General features: G+C 41.5%; 1 protein-coding gene across 1 annotated transcript in view; it reads right to left on the bottom strand.

Annotated features, from left to right (window-relative positions):
* Positions 1-3143, bottom strand: part of TM2D1 (TM2 domain containing 1) — a 45703-nt gene extending 42560 nt beyond the window's left edge. Inside the window, exons 1-2 of the mRNA XM_068965978.1 lie at positions 2986-3143; positions 753-826 (exon numbers count right to left, since the gene is read on the bottom strand). Of these exons, the coding sequence (XP_068822079.1) occupies positions 753-826; positions 2986-3143 (232 nt within the window). The remainder of the gene's footprint in view (positions 1-752; positions 827-2985) is intronic.
* Between the last annotated feature and the right edge of the window lie 13657 nt (positions 3144-16800).

Below are 16800 nucleotides of genomic sequence, written 5' to 3'. Positions count from 1 at the left end.
AAGATAATACTAGATATTAAATGGTAGATATTACTAGATATTACATACTAGATATTAACCAACATTATGTACTATGTAAAACATGAATGCCAAATCCAAATAGCTTCAGCATATATCTATCTACCTTCTTTCCAACATATAACCCTTCAGAAGAAAAGGCTAAACAAAACAATTTATTAATCTTTATCTGGCATTAAATACTTTTTGGAATAACAGAAGCTCCCCCACATCATTAGGTTGAGGGTATTATCCACTATCAAACCATCTCGCTAATAAAATACTGATGTGCACTTAAAATCCTTATCATATTATTTTCATACTTAGGATGCACCTAAGTATCTTTTACAAATGCAAGATATGGGTGATATATTACTAGCTCCTTGCTGCACATTACTGAACTGTAAGTCTCCTTTCAAGTTCTCTCTGAGTAATTAAAATCTAAAGAGGCATCTTTGTAAAACACAGCGTGATATATACAGGGCATCAAGAAAGCTATATAAACTGATTCCAAAAGCTTTAAAAAAAAAGAATGAAAATAAAAAATTTCTCAATTTATATTATTATTTAATAGAATAAGATTCTTTTTATAAAATATTAACAACCCCTAGATTGTCTAATATTAAGTTGTTCTGGAAACAGAAGGATGAAGTAACTCAAGAAAAAACACATTAATTACTTTTAGCAATCACACATATATCTATGAAATAATGTTTTAAAAGTAACTTAAAAAAACATGTTTCTGGAAGTCTTACCATAAGCTGTGTAGTTTGTACAGTTAACTGGTTCTTGTGTAGCATCATTTATTTTTGGATCTTTACAAATATATGTAGAAAAGTTAAGGAAATATAAACAACATTCCAATACAAAACGTGATCATCTTGTCTTTAATATGTCATATATTTATGTTTATAATTACATGTAAAAAGAGGATGTTAGTTAGTCCAGGTCAACAAGCACAAGCACAGATACACTTTCAGTGTCACTAAATAATATCTGAACATTAATTTATTTAAGGAAAAGTACATTAAAAGCTCTAGCAGAGGGTGCCATCCTTAAAGAACATCAGTCAGGGTTTAAGCACAAAGCACAAAGAAAAAATGAAAAGTAAAAATCTCTACTGAAGTATTATGAGAACTTCAGGTTAAAAAAAAAAACAAATCAGTTTTCAGATGTCTGATGAAATTATTCACAGGGCCCAAGTATTACCATACATATAATTTCATGCAACACAAATAACCCTGTGACATGGATACTATTATTTCCACATTACTGAAGCAAACCAGGGCTCAAACTTTGAGTGACTTATGCAAAGTGGAGTAAGTGATAGGTAGTAATATCACATTTCCTGATTCCAAGCCAAAGGTAAATTCCACCATACTGCAAGGAAGATGGTTATTTTAGGTGGGTCTACATGATCTTCCCAGCAGGGTTTTAAGCTTCTGGAAACATATAATATTGATCCTCTAATAGATGTTTACAACACTCGGGGCACGGGGGGTGGTTGCTTTTCTGTTTCCTGAATATTTTATTGACACAAATATGAGATAAGTAAGGTATTCACAAGATGTCTCAGTAGACAGAGTTTGACACTTGCTTCGGATTTCTGAATCACTACCGGAAATCTCATCTTTGTGCCAGGAATAACATTTTCCAGTTCACATTGTCGTGTATGCTCAGTCACTTCTAAGGTTCAAAAAGCACAACTCAGACTTTTCTAGTAGTCCAGTGGTTAAGATTCTGTCTCCAATGCAGGGGACATGGATTTGATCCCTGGTCCAGGAAGATTCCACATGTTGCAGAGCAACCAAGCCTCTGCACCTTGAGCCCATGCTCCTTGACAAGAGAAGCCACCACAATGAGGAGCCCTCACAGCGCAACTAGAGAAAGCCAGAGAGCAGCAACAAAGACCCAGCCAGCCAAAAATAAAAATTAATTCAAATTTTTAAAACGATGATCTAAAAAAAATTTTTTAAAGCACAACTCTCCATACTGCCCAATTATTTTATTAGAAAAAAAATTCACTGCGATATTTTTGCCAAAAGAAAGGACTCAACTTACCAGTTCAGTGATTCTCAAACCCCTAGCATAATGGTAATCAGCAAATTAGAGCTATTCTGTAAAAATTTAGTAATGGTGGCCTCTCCTAAACTCACATAAAAATACTATATAATAGAATTTTTTTAATTTTAAGATTTCCTCTCATAGAATCTTTCTTGCATCTCTGGCTTGCGTTCTTAATTTTTCTGTTCTACAATTTGTATGAAATTATCTAATTTCATACAAAAGTACCTATTTTGATTTGAATGTAACTCCTATTTCATACTCCTCTTATCAGAGCCATGACAATGAACTGATCTATTTAACTCCTCCAGCCTGTTTTCTCATCAGTAAACACATGAGAGCTAAACACATAAAGCCCCTACTACATGCCAGGCCCTGTTCTAAGTGACTTACTGGTACTAATTTTGCACAACACACCTTTCAGTTGGTACCACTGTTATTTTCGACGTTCAGTCGCGAAGTTGTGTGGGACTCTTAGCGATCCCCATGCTCAAAGCTCAAATCGGTTACAAAGTGGAGCAGGAATTTGCCCCAGTACAGTCTGGGATCTCAAGGAGAGATAAATAAAAGTAATAAATGCAAAGTCAATAATAAATTGGCAACATACATTGGTTATGTCGTTCTTGCCTGCGTGTTAAGTCGCTTCAGTCCCGTCCCACTCTTTGCAGCCCCATGGACTGTAGCCCGTCAGGCTACTCTGATGGGATTCTCCAGGCAAGAGTAAAATCCCAAGGAAATCTCACAGGCTAGCCTCTGTCCTCTCACCCCCCAATCTCTCTGCACTCCCCGCCCCAGGCTCCTTCTGTCATTATAGGTCACAGGTCACCGTTCCCTTCAGCACAACCCTAGCCCGACCTGAGGGTTCCTGTCCACTCTCTATTCCACATTTACCTCACCCCCATGGGGTGCTCTCACAGAGGATATTGTCCCATTCTGAGGTCCTCGCACTTAAGTGTTTCTTCAGCACCCCCGGCGGCAGCTCCCCAAGGTCCCGTGGTGACTGATACGAACCACAGGACACCCATGAGCCGGGCGGCAGCAGTCTCGGGAGCAATCGGCCTGCAGGGACAGGCGGCCGCCATACTGGGGACAGGCGCCTTCCCTACAACTTCCGGTTCCGCCTACGCCTAGGCCTAACCAGGAGTCTAGCAGAGGGAGGGAGGCTCTTAAAGGGACAGTGCATCTGTTAGAGGCAGGTCCTTCCCCTGCTGCTGCAGCAAAGTCACGTCTCCCCTAGGCCTGCGGAATTACTTAGGAGAGGTTCCATTGGTCTTTGAGCGCCGCAGGAAGGTTTCTCGCTTGGAGAACCAGCTGTCCTCCGTGCACGGCTGACTCCCAGGCTAATCTTGCTGTGACTTTTCCATCTGAAAAAGTGCCGGCGGCGCCAGGCGATTTGATAAACACTTTACAAACATCTCTGTTAGTCTGGTAGGATTGGGGTTTACAGATAACGAACCAAACTCAAAGGCGCTGAAGAGCATGCTGACTTTAGTTACTGAGTTGAAATAGAACTGATGTTTGCCTGATTTCAGAATGTGTGCTCTTAGATGGCCTCTTTCGGAAGGCTTGAGGACTTTGTATCACAACAATAAATATTATACTTTTCTTTTTTTAAAAAAATTAATATCTTGGGGATTTTTGATGTTTTAAAATTTTTAATTATTTTCACAACTTTATTTTTGCAGCGAAAATTTATGTGAGGGAAAGGGCCTAAAACAAGAGACCAGTGGGTTTACAACTAAACTAAGTAAAGAGCTGGAGGGTTTTTTCCATATCTTTCTAAATTTCCACGTATTCTGAAAAGTTCTGTAGTGGGGTTATCTTTTATACTGAAAAAACTGTGTACTTCTTTTAAAGTGATAATTTAGTCATTTTTCTCTAACCTGGAAATATTTGAGTCTGAGTGGTGCCTCTTCATCATCAACTTTTGAACAGTTGTGATGTGCAGTGGTTCTCAAACTTTAAGAAGCATCAGTATTGCCAAAGAAATGCAGACGGCTGGTCCCATCTCAGTTTCTGACTCTGAAGATCTAGTATTGTTGTTCAGTTGCCAAGTCTAGTCCGACTCTTTTTGACCCCATGGACTGCAGCAAGCCAGGCCTCCCTGTCCTTCACCACCTTCCGAAGTTTGCTCAAACTCATGTCCATTGAGTAGGTAATGCTAATCAACCATCTCATCCTCTGCTGCCCTCTTTTCCTCCTGCCTTCAATCTTTCCCAGCATCAGGGTCTTTTCTAATGAATTGGCTCTTTGCATCAGGTAGCCAAAATATTGGAGCTTCAGTTTCCACATCAGTCCTTCATTGAATACTCAGGATTGATTTTCTTTAGGATTGACTAGTTGAATCTCCTTACAGTCCAAGGGACTCTCAAGAGCCTTCTCCAGCACCACAGTTCAAAAGCATCAATTCTTTGACACTCAGCCTGCTTTTTGGTCCAACTCTCACATCTGTACGTGGCTACTGGAAAAAAAAAATAGCTTTGACTATATGAACATTTGGTGACAAGGTGATGTCTCTGCTTTTGATATGCTATCTAGGTCTGTCATAGCTTTTCTTCCAAGGAGCAAGCATGTTTTAATTTCATGATTGCATTCACCATCCAGAGTAATTTTGGACCCCCCCACCCCCACCCTGCCAAAATAAAATCTGTCACTGTTTCCACTTTTTCCTCTTCTATTTGCCATGAAGTGATGGGACTAGATGTCATGATCTTCGTTTTTTGAAGTTGAATTTTAAGCCAGCTTTTTCACTTTCCTCTTTCACCCTCATCAAGAGGCTCTTTGATTCTTCTTCGCTTTCTGCCATTAGAGTGGTATCATCTGCATATCTGAGGCTGTTGATATTTCTCCTGGCATTCTTGATTCCAGTTTGTGATTCATCCAGCCTGGCATTTTGCATGATATACTCTGCATAGAAGTTAAATGAGCAGGGTGACAATATACAGCCTTGACATATTCCTTTCCCAATTTTGAACTAGTCTGTTTTTCCATATCTGTTTCTAACTGCTTCTTCTTGATCTGCATACAGGTTTCTCAGGAGACAGGTAAGGTGGTCTTATATTCCAATCTCTTCAAGAAGCTTCCACAGTTTGCTGTGATCCACACAGTCAAAGGGTTTAGTGCAGTTATTGAAACAGAAGTAGATGTTTTTCTGGAATTATATTGCTTTCTGTATGATCCAGCAGATGTTGGCAATTTGATCTCTGGTTTGTCTGCCACTTCTAAACCCAGGTTGTACATCCAGAAGTCCTCGGTTCATGTACTGCTGAAGCCTAGATCTAGGATGTGGCATGATAATTTGCATTTCTAATCAGCTGACAAGTGATGTGGATATTACTGACTCAGAGACCACACTTTGACAACCTGGAGATAATGTATTACAAGATATGTCATTTTTGAATGAGAAGACATGAAACTATTTGCAATAATGCCTTAGTATTATAACTACATTTAAAATTTTTCTTAAACCAATTTTGTAGCGTTACTATACTATTTTAAAAATTAAAACATTTATGCCTAAAGACAAGTGATAAGGAATTTGAAAGTTAATAGTTCAAATTTTAAAATTCCTGTTTTAATTGGACTTAAACTTTCCTTTTCCCCCTTTTCCTCCCTCTCTCCCTCACTCTCCTGTCCTCCTTTCCTTTGTTCTTTCCTTCCTCCCTCCCTTACTTCTTTCCTTCTTTTCTTTTCTCTCTGTCCCTCTTGCTCCTCCATCAAGATATTTATCAAACATTTACTTGTATCCAGCATAAGACAAGGCCCTACAGACTGAAAAAAATAGAGAAGAATCCAGTAGTTAAACACTTTGTGTTTACTGGGGGGAAGGACAAACAGTTAAAATAGTTTGGTAATTGCTACAAAAGAAGCTAGTTATTGTAGTAGTAGAGGGTTTTGATAAGATAACTCCCAAAGAGTTCTGGGAATGTAATATTTTGCCACTGGCATCAAAATAATTCAAGGCCAAACTGAGGGGACAGGGTTGTTTCTTCATAGAATACATGACCACCTAAAAATGTACAACCTAGAAAATTAACCATTAACACTGAGTTTAAAAAATTACCAATAGTGTGTATAATATACAGCTCACCACCATCCCTCAACCTCATCCTGTGATGAAATTTAGGAAAGGGGTTGGGGCCAAGGATCAGATAAAATTCAAGGATAAACATTGGAATGTCTGTTATACATAGTATCTGGTGACAAAAGATTGTGACTTTGCATTTTGACTACTTTCAAAAAGTTGTGGGGCATTTCCTCATGGTCCAGTGGTTAGGACTCTGTGTTCTCACTGCATAGAGCCTGGATTCATTCCCTGGTTGGGGAACTTAAATCACAGAAGCCAGTGGCTCAGTCAAAAAAAAAATTCTGAATCAATTTTCAAAATACTATATAAAGAAAATCAGAAGATGAAACGAAGCATCTTTCTAATGAGTTTATTGAAATTGCGACAAAATTAGATATTTTCCTGATGACTGCAGGAATATTGCTGATATTTGTGTTATTTTTCATATAGATTTTGAACAATTAACTGTTTGAAAATGCTTGTGCTTTGTTAATCCTATTGCAAAATCTATTTTTATGATTCTAATGATTATCTTTGTTCTCCCCCACAATATACAAACTGAAAAGAACAAAACTCTTCCCATTAAAGTAAAATACTTTACTTTCTTAACTTTCTTGAGTTGATTACATTCTACCCTTTCTTCTAACTGTACTTTAATCTATTTTCTCATAGCTCAGTAAAATATGTTACTTTACATTTTTGCAAGTATAGTCTGATCATAGGATTACTACATTGTCTAATTTTAGTAAAAAGGTTGTTAAATCTCAAACTTAGGCATGTTTTCAATGCAAAATTTCTTTGTCATATAAAAATTCTATAGGATTCTTTGGAAATTCTACAGAAAGTAAAGGACATGAATAGCACAGCCTAATATGGAAATTGCTATGTAGAAACATTAGGAAAGAGGATTACCAGTGAAGCCTGAAGCAAAGCTTCCTCTGGAATTCAAGGGCTCAGCAACATTGGATCTTTTCATTCCTAAAATTCTAGTATACACCTAATTACATTAACACATACTTTTGCCCAGAGCAATCTGATTCCTATTTCAATGATTAGAACAGAATCACTGAAATACAAGATCATTACTCTACCCAAATTTCTTTTTTATGTAAGATGGGCATTTTTTTTTTTCTATTGTGGTAAATTTATGACACCTGGTCTTGTTACATCTTTGGTAATTTTTCTACATCCATGCTCTCAAGTATTTCTGTGTCTTCTCTTTGATGCACCAGTCTAACTGCCCACCATCCAATGAAATTAACCTTGACTCATCTCTTAATAAGGTATACTCTATGCCAAGTATACTTCATCTTGAATGCCAAATGTAGGCTGTAAAACTGACTTTATCAGAGTCATACTTCTCAATAAAACAAAACAGAATAAACTGGCTTTTCTATTAAGTAAGTTACACCACCAGTATCCCTTTTATTATCCGACCTTAGGATCATCTTTGCACTTCAGTTTTCTCCTTTTTCTTCTTTAATCCCTTTATCTAATCAGTACAAACGCAACTGATCCTTTTAAGTGCTCCTTTTCCCCCTGGTCATACCATGAGGCATGTGGCACCCCACTCCAGTACTCTTGCCTGGAAAATCCCATGGACGAAGGAGCCTGGTAGGCTACAGTCTATGGGGTTGCAAAGAGTCGGACACGACTGAGCGACTTCACTCACTCATTCACCATGAGGCATGTTCCCTGACCAGGGATGGAACCTGTGCCTCCTGCAGTAGAAGTGCTGAGTCCTTACCACTGGATCACCAGGAAGGTCCCAAGTTCTCATTTTTTCCTAATTCTATATTCTCACCCTGTTTCAGGTATTCATCATTTTCTATGTACCTTGCTATAATGCCTTTTTCCTTCCTCTTTTTGATTCTAGGCCTTCTCCCCAACTTTGTCAATCCATGTTTCACACTGTGTCCAGATTAATCTTTCACTTAAGAAAACACAATACCTCTATCATATTCAAAATTTTATTCAAAATCTTATTTAAGTTCCTTGGATTTTACCCAGAGGAGTTGAAAACATTTCTCCAGACAAAAAACCTGTAGACATACTGAGAGCAGTTTTATTCATAATTGCCCAAACTTAGAAGCATAAGATGTCCATCAGTAGGTGAACAGATACATAACCTGTGGTCCTTCCAGAAAACTGAATATTATTCAGTGCTAAGCTATTAAGCCAGAAAGTGAAAGTGAAATCGTGTCCGACTCTTTGCAAACTGTGGACTGTAGCCCACCAAGCTCCTCTGTCCATGGGATTCTCCAGGCAGGACTACTGAGACATGGAAAAACCTTAAATGCATGTTACTAAAAAGCCAATCTGAAAAGGCTACATACTGTATGATTCCAACTATCCGACATTCTGGAAATGATGAAACTATTGTTGTTCAGTTGTTCAGTTGTGTCTGACTCTTTTTGATCCTATGGACTGTAGCATGCCAGGCTTCCCTTCCTTCACCATCTTCCTGAGCTTTCGCAAACTCATGTCCACTGAGTCGGCGATGCCATCCAACCATCTTGTCCTCTTGTTGTCCCCTTCTCCTCCTACCTCCAATCTTTCCCAGTATCAGTCTTTTCCAATGAGTTGGCTTTTCGCATCAGGTGGCCAAAGTAGTGGGGCTTCAGCTTCAGCATCAGTCCTTCCAATGAATATTCAGGATTGATTTCCTTTAGGATTGACTGGTTTGACTTCTTTGCAGTCCAAGGGACTCTCAAGAGTCTTCTCCAATTCCAGTTTGAAAGCATCAGTTCTTCAGCATTCAGTCTTCTTTATAGTCCAACTATGGAGACAATTAAAAGGTCAGTGGTTGCCAGGAGCTGAAGGCAGCACTGGGGTGGGGGCTGGGGGATGCATAGGCAGAACACAGAGGATTTTTAGGACTGTGAAAGTGTTCTACATGATATTATAATGGTGAATACATTATACATTTGTCCAAATCCATAGACTGTACAATACCAAGTACTTTGGGTGATTATGTGATAACATAGGTTGATCACACTCTGGAGGAGGATGTTGATAAAGAGGGGAGCTATGAATGTGTGGGGCGGAGAAGGCAATGGCACCCCACTCCATTGCTCTTGCCTGGAAAATCCCATGGATGGAGGAGCCTGGTAGGCTGCAGTCTGTGGGGTTGCTATGAGTTGGACACGACTGAGTGACTTTACTTTCACTTTTCACTTTCATGCATTGGAGAAGGAAATGGCAACCCACTCCAGTGTTCTTTCCTGGAGAATCCGGGGGGAGCCTGGTGGGCTGCCATCTATGGGGTCGCACAGAGTCAGACATGACTGAAGCAACTTAGCAGCAGCAGCATGAATGTGTGGGGAAAGGGGGCACATGAGAAATCTGTTCAATTTACATCCTAAAACTGCTCTAAAGAAATAAAGCATTTTAAAAAAATTAAATAAACACCAATCAAATGGTTTATAAAAAGTAAAAAATAAAAATCCTATTCAAAAATTTTCAGTGGTCCTTTAATTTCTTAGAAATGAAGGATAAAGTCTTATAACTTAAAGTTCTCTGTAATATTTTCAGGCCCATCTGCTCTGGCCTCACTTTATTTACTCCTGCTCATTGGCTTTCTCCTTGCTGTCACATGTATCTGTCATGTTCATGGCATCTATGTGCTGCTTCATTTACTGAGCACTTTCTATGTGCCAGGTGTATGCAAGACATGTAATTTCTTCATTCAACTTTCAAAAACACCACGTGAAGTAAAAACACTGTTACTGAAATTTCACTAATAGGAATTAGAATATTTAAGTAACTTGTCAAAGTGACATATTTTAGGAAATGGTGGAATCAGGATCAAACTCAGATCTTCTGACTTCAGATATATATTCTTAAAAATTGTGCCCATCTTCATCATTCTATCAATAAGATACTCTTGAGTGTTCTCAGAGGTAAAAACAACAACAGCAAAGACTCCGTGCCATATGTATAAATGGAGAAGGAAATGGCAACCCACTCCAGTATTCTTGCCTGGAAAATTCCATGGACAGAGGAGCCTGGCGGACTACAGTCCATGGGGTCGCAAAGGTTTGGCCATGACTGAGTGACTGAGCACAATGCATATGTATGGAATCTAGAAAAATGGTACTGATGAACCTATTTGCAGGGCAGGAATAGAGATGGGTCCCTTGGACTGCAAGGAGATCCAACCAGTCCATTCTGAAGGAGATCAACCCTGGGATTTCTTTGGAAGGAATGATGCGAAAGCTGAAGCTCCAGTATTTTGGACACCTCATGCGAAGAGTTGACTCATTAGAAAAGACTCTGATGCTGGGAGAGATTGGGGGTAGGAGGAGAAGGGGACGACCCAGGATGAGATGGCTGGATGGCATCACGGGCTCAATGGACGTGAGTCTGAGTGAACTCTTGGAGATGGTGATGGACAGGGAGGCCTGGCATGCTGCGATTCATGGGGTTGCAAAGAGTCAGACACGACTGAGCGACTGAACTGAACTGAACTGAATAGAGATGCAGATGTAGAGAACGGACTTGTGGACACAGTTGGGGAAAGACAGGGTCGGGCAAACTGAGAGAAGCATTGATATATGGGATTTTCCAGGTGGCACTGGTGGTAAAGAATCCACTAGCCAATGCAGAAGATGTGAGAGACGCGGGTTTGATCCCTGGGTCAGAAAGATCTCCTAGAGGAGAGCACGGCAACCCACCCCAGAATTCCTGCCTGGAGAATCCCATGGACACAGGAGCCTGGTGGGTTTTATTCCACGGGGTTGCAAAGAGTTGGATACAACTGAAGTGATTTGGCATGCACACAGTCATGCAGCATTGATATATATATATATATAAACTATCATGTGTAAAATAGCTAGCTAGTCGAAAGCTGCTGGATAGCACAGGGAACTCAGCTGGTTGCTCTGTGATGACATAGAGGGGTAGGATGGGGCTGGGGTGGGAAGGAGGCTCATGAAGGAGGGAATGTATGTATACATAACAGCTGATTCACTTTGTTGCACATCAGAAAGGAACCCAACATTGTAAAGCAATTATATTCCAAAAAAAAAAAAAAGGAGTTTGTTTCTTCTTAAGAGGCAGAGGTCATGGTAAAATTGTGTATCTTTTTACCAGACTTGACAAGTGATATTTTTCTAAAACAAACAAACAAACAAAAAAATGATAAAAAAAAAAACTAATGGTAACACTATGAAGAGTCAAGTGTATGATCTTGTAAAGGCTGTTCATACAGCTGCACTTGTCTTTTATCTTCCTTGAGGAGAGGTGTCCCCGTAGTTAACATACAGTCAATCACACTGCTTAACAAATACTAGATTTATTTAATGAACAAATACCTGAAGAATCAAAATTCTGGTTAGTTACATTAGAGAGAGTTGAATAAAGCCCTTTTAGATTTTACACAGTATTTCTCCAAGTCAAGTTATGGTATCAAGAATAAAAACCTTAAAAACATATAGGGAAATAAACACTGACTTCGAGTCAGAAGATCCAATCTGGGTCCCAAATTTTGAGCAAACTACTTAACCTATAGGTGCATGGTTTCTTCGACAGTTTTTTCACAGGGCCAGTGAGGTACAAGCTAGCGCTCAGCATATCGCAGGCAAACACTGCTACACTGGTTTCTTTCCTCAACTAAATGAGAAAAAAATAACCTCAGTTATACTTAGAATTTTACGTTGGGTCAACAGATGAAGACACAAGGGAGAGATGACAGAACGGGAAAGGAGAGGTACAGAGAGGGACCACGCTGCTGCTGCTAAGTCGCTTCAGTCGTGTCCGACTCTGTGCGACCCCATAGACGGCGGCCCACCAGGCTCCCCCGTCCCTGGGATATTCCAGGCACGAACACTGGAGTGGGTTGCCATTTCCTTCTCCAATGCATGAAAGTGAAAAGTGAAAGTGAAGGCGCTCAGTCGTGTCCCACTCTTAGCGACCCCATGGACTGTTGCCCTCCAGGCTCCTCCGGCCATGTGATTTTCCAGGCAAGAGTACTGGAGTGGGTTGCCACGGGCAGATTCGACCAAATCCTTTCATCAATGTCCTTCTTTAGTTTCCTTGATTTCAGGTCTTTTCTCAGCCCAGCCCTCCCACACCGGTCCAACCAGATCTCCCCACCACTTGGCTTTTCGTCTACCCTCTTGGCCCCCAGATCCCACCTTTTCCTGGCTGCTTAGCACTCCCTCACCCAGTAGAACTTCACCTGCTGAAAGCAGAGAAGCCCACCGCCCCGGCGCTACGCCGGGAGTCGGCCTCCAGCAGCCCCAGACTCGCCCTTCCGCCCCTCCTGCGCCACCTCGGCGCCCCGCCCCGGCCGGGGAGGGTAGGAGAGAGGGGAGGGCCTGCCAGGTGAGGCGCGGACGCCCTGGGCTTCTCACTTCCGCCCAGGTGAGGGAAGGCTGACGCCGAGCCTGTCCGCCTGCCAGCTCCGGGCTCCCACCGGCGCCTCCGCCCGATCAGGTAAAGGGGAGGGGGGCAGCCGGGCAGGCGCGCGCTGTGCCGCGGGGACCCAGCGCCTCGAACAGGACGGGGCCGCTCTCCCCGCGTCCGGAGCCTGCTCCCCTGTCCCGGCGCGCTCTCAGTCAGTCGTCCGGGAAGAGTGGGCACGGGAGACCCTGGGCGCCGCTGGGCGCTCGGCCATGCCCGCGGAGGGCACGGGGCGCCGTCCTCCTGCATGGGGCACTGGGACCCCACCGTGATCCCCGCCCCTCGGTGCCGGACTCGCCGGAGGCCGCGGGCCGCGCAGCCGCCCCGCCCCGCCGGCCCTCAAATCTCGGCCCTGGTCTGTACCGGGAGAGGCCGGGATCAAATTTTGCACCCAGATGGGTGCCTGCGCTTTGCCCCCAGAGCTGGGCAGAGTCGCCCCAACTGGTGACGGTGAAAGGAGTGAACAGGTGGTGGCCTGCTCGAGGTCCTGGAGGACGGGGTGCCCAGGTTCCCATCTGGTTGCTGGTGGTCACGTAGCCGAGTCCCCAGGCCGACGGTCAGGCCTAGGTTCTGCTAGCTTCACTCTTTAGATGGTGAGGACCGGGCGGAGAGCGCTCTGCCTCCAGCCTTTGGGGAGATTGCAGGATTCCTGCTCTAAGTCAAGCTGAGGAAAGCATTTTCACATTCTTTCCCCCACCTCCTACAAGCATCCTAACCCTCCAGGGACACCTAGCAGGCAGAATTAATCTCCCCCTGAAGTGTTGTCTTGGCAGTTTGTCATATCTCCAGATGGCTCTTATCACTTTGGATTTGAGTTAGTTGTTTACTGGTTTGTCTGCGCGATTGAGAGGGTGGCCTTTAAGGACCTTCTCAGCTGCTTTCAGAGTCTGGGCATTGGTAGGTGTGCAATAAACAAATGTTTCTTAAAAGAGCTGAGAAGACTTCTGGAGACCTAGAAAATAAAGACGTCTGTTACACCGAGTATGTTAATACCACTTGTAGGCAGTCTAAGATCCTACTGGGCTGTCAATTTATTTGCTCAAAGCTTTTGAAAGGTAAAGCTAGGGAGGAGTGGAGGTAAAAACTCAAATCGGTTTGTTTTGAAGCATCTGAAAAAGTTAGGCGAGGTAGTGACTTTTAGCTATAGTGAGTTTGTCTGTTTCTAGGCCCCAAATGATCTTCATAAGGATTGTTCAAAATTTAAAATAATAAGAAAATTAATAAGTAACGGAACTGAATGGTTCTTTACATATAGAATTTATAAATTGTGTTCTAAAGAAATTTGCCCTTCTCTAATTGAGATCCTATTAAGAGTTGCATAAGGTGAGCGTGGTATATCAGAATAATGGTTGTGTTTAAAGTTGGAAATAAATTATATTAAGCCCTCATTTGTGTTCAAAGGTGCTTTAATAAGTTCTGGTCATGTATTAATAGTTTTTTGAACTATGAAAGTGAAAGTGAAAGTCACTCTCATGTCCAGGCCAGAATCCTGGAGTGGGCAGTCTTTCCCTTCTCAGGAGGTGATCTTCCCAACCCAGGGATTAAACCCAGGTCTCCCGCGTTGCAGATGGATTCTTTACCAGCGGAGCCAAAAGGGAAGCTCCTTATAGTTTATAACTATAAAGTTAATGTAGTCATTGTAGAAAAAACGGAGATAATTTTCAGGAAAGGAACTAAAAGTACACACAAACACACCTACCATTGAAAGTAACCACTGATTACATTATGGTATCTTGCCTTTCAGTGAGTATTCTTCAAAAGAAAAATTTGTGTATTTTCCCATGGTGAATTCACCTTTTAGAACCTTGTGATTCTTAGACAATGGCTCAGCATTCAGTAATGCTTGTAATTGCATTTGTATTTAAGAGCACTTAATAATTATCCTTAAACTAAACAACCAAGCAGTCTATCTCTGCTTTGTTAAACTTTAACAAAAATACATTAGGTTGGGGAAACTAAAGTGGGTTTAATTTGTTTACTCAAGATTTTGCTCACCTTGGTAGTAGAATAAACTTTTTGAGAAACAGGTCTGCTGCTGCTGCTGCTAAGTCGCTTCAGTCGTGTCCGACTCTGTGCGACCCCATAGACAGCAGCCCACCAGGCTCCCTGGTCCTTGGGATTCTCCAGGCAAGAACTCTAGAGTGGGTTGCCATTTTCTTCTCCAATGCATGAAAGTGAAAAGTGGAAAGTGAAGTCACTCAGTCGTATCTGACTCTTAGCGACCCAATGAACTGCAGCCCACCAGGCTCCTCCGTCCCTGGGATTTTCCAGGCAAGAGTACTGGAGTAGGGAGAAACAGGTCTATTCCACTTTAACTTTTGAGATCGCTTGACCATTGCTGTTTGCTGCACTCCAGCCCCCCCCCCCCCCTCCCCGCCCAATTCAGATGTTTTTGAGTAGATTTGGATGCCTTTTAAAAAAGCATTCATTCTAGGTTCTGATGCTAATGAAGAGAAAAAAATGAAAAAGGCCTGCTTAGTTTTTGCGTTTGCACAACTGTGTAGCCTGCAGAGTTTGTAGACAGCAAATTAAGTCCACCTACCATATAACTTTTGACAAGTCACTTGACTCTGCCCCAGTTTTCCCATTTGTAAATAATCTACCACACTGAGTTTGGGGAGGTTGAAATGAAATAATGTTCAAGAATGTGTCTTGTAAACTGTAAGACATTCTTCTCCTGCTTTTTGCTCATCCACTGAGATGCTGAATTCTGATAGAATGAAGGAGTTTGTTGTTTTTATTGGGAGGAACTCTAGTTTTAAAGTGATTTCATTCTGATCTGCTCCGCTCAGTGCTTTGGTCATGTCCAACCCTTTGCGACCCAATGGACTGAAGCCCACCAGGCTCCTCTGTCCATGGGATTTTCCTGACAAGAATGCTGGAATGGGTTGCCATTCTTTCCTTCAGGGGATCTTCCCAACCCAGGGATCGAACCCCCGTCTCCTGCATTGCAGGCGGATTCTTTACTGCTGAGCCACAAAGGATGCTCCCTCATTCTGACAGTTACTTTGATAAAAGGTGTCGAGGCTGTATTAGCTGATGAAAGTTTTTGCTAAAGACACTATACAGAGATCTTTCTGAAAAAGCCTAGGTTAAAACTGCACTGACAGCACAGTTTGCCACTTGCTTTTGTGACTAAGCACTTGAAATAGGGCTAGTTGGGGTTGAAATATATAAATAGACTGTAAGTATAAATAGACATCAAAATTTGAAGACAGTGTAAAAACCTAAATACCTTAGTTTTAACATTATTTACATATTGAAATGGTAATTTATATATATTAGGATAATTAAAATCCCCTGGAGAAGGAAATGGCAACCCACTCCAGTATTCTTGCCTAGGAAATCCCATGGACAGAGGAGCCTGGCAGGCTACAGTCCATGAAGTTGCAAAGAGTCAGACATGACTTAGCAACTAAATGACAACAAAAGGATAATTAAATATGTTATTTAAATTAATTTTACTTGTTTCTTTTTGCTTTACATGTGGCTACTAGAAAAATTTCAAATTACATATGTGGCTCACACTATATTTCTATAGTGTGAGCAGTGGGTTAGGATTCAATATATGTTTATTCTTAAGAGGGTTTGATTTACTGAAGCCCTTACATTTTGATTTATAAATTGATTTTTTTAAACTCTCGAATTTAGGCCTCCCCACTCCCACCTCCCTTGTATTCATTGCATTTGTGAAATTTTTTGTTGTTTAGTTTTTTGAAAAACAACTACTACTGACTATAGAAGAAAAATCACAGCTAAAACAATTACTTGTTTTTTTGAAGCCCCCACATAGCTTAGATAATTTTGATTGAAAAGAGATGTTAATAATAATAATAGTGTGTGCTCAGTTTCTTCAGTTTGACTCTTTGCGAACCTGTGGACTGTAGCCTGCCAGGCTCCTCTGTCCATGAGACTCTCTAGGCAAGAATACTGTAGTGGGTTGTCAGGCCCTCCAGGGTATCTTCCCGATCCAGGAAGATACCTGGGTGTCTCCTGCGTTGCAGGCGAATTCTTTACTGCTGAGCCACCAGGTAGCCACCGTTTGTTGAATGTTCACTGCATTCAGGCTGCTTTATAATCTCTTATTTAGTCCACCCAACTATAAACATTAATACTTTTATTATTTTATAAATAAGGAAGCTAAAATATAGGAAAATTTAATCAATTGGCCACAAAAACTCAGAGCTGGTTCCAGGAATGGAACCCAGGTCTCTATGATTTCAAAGCTTGTATACTATAGATTTTCCTGTATTTTGAGAATTAATTAT

The sequence above is a fragment of the Capricornis sumatraensis genome, chromosome 2, assembly GCF_032405125.1.
Source record: "Capricornis sumatraensis isolate serow.1 chromosome 2, serow.2, whole genome shotgun sequence".
Classification (NCBI taxonomy): domain Eukaryota; kingdom Metazoa; phylum Chordata; class Mammalia; order Artiodactyla; family Bovidae; genus Capricornis; species Capricornis sumatraensis.
Note: the sequence above shows the minus strand (reverse complement) of the source record. Positions and strands in the feature narration are given on the sequence as shown.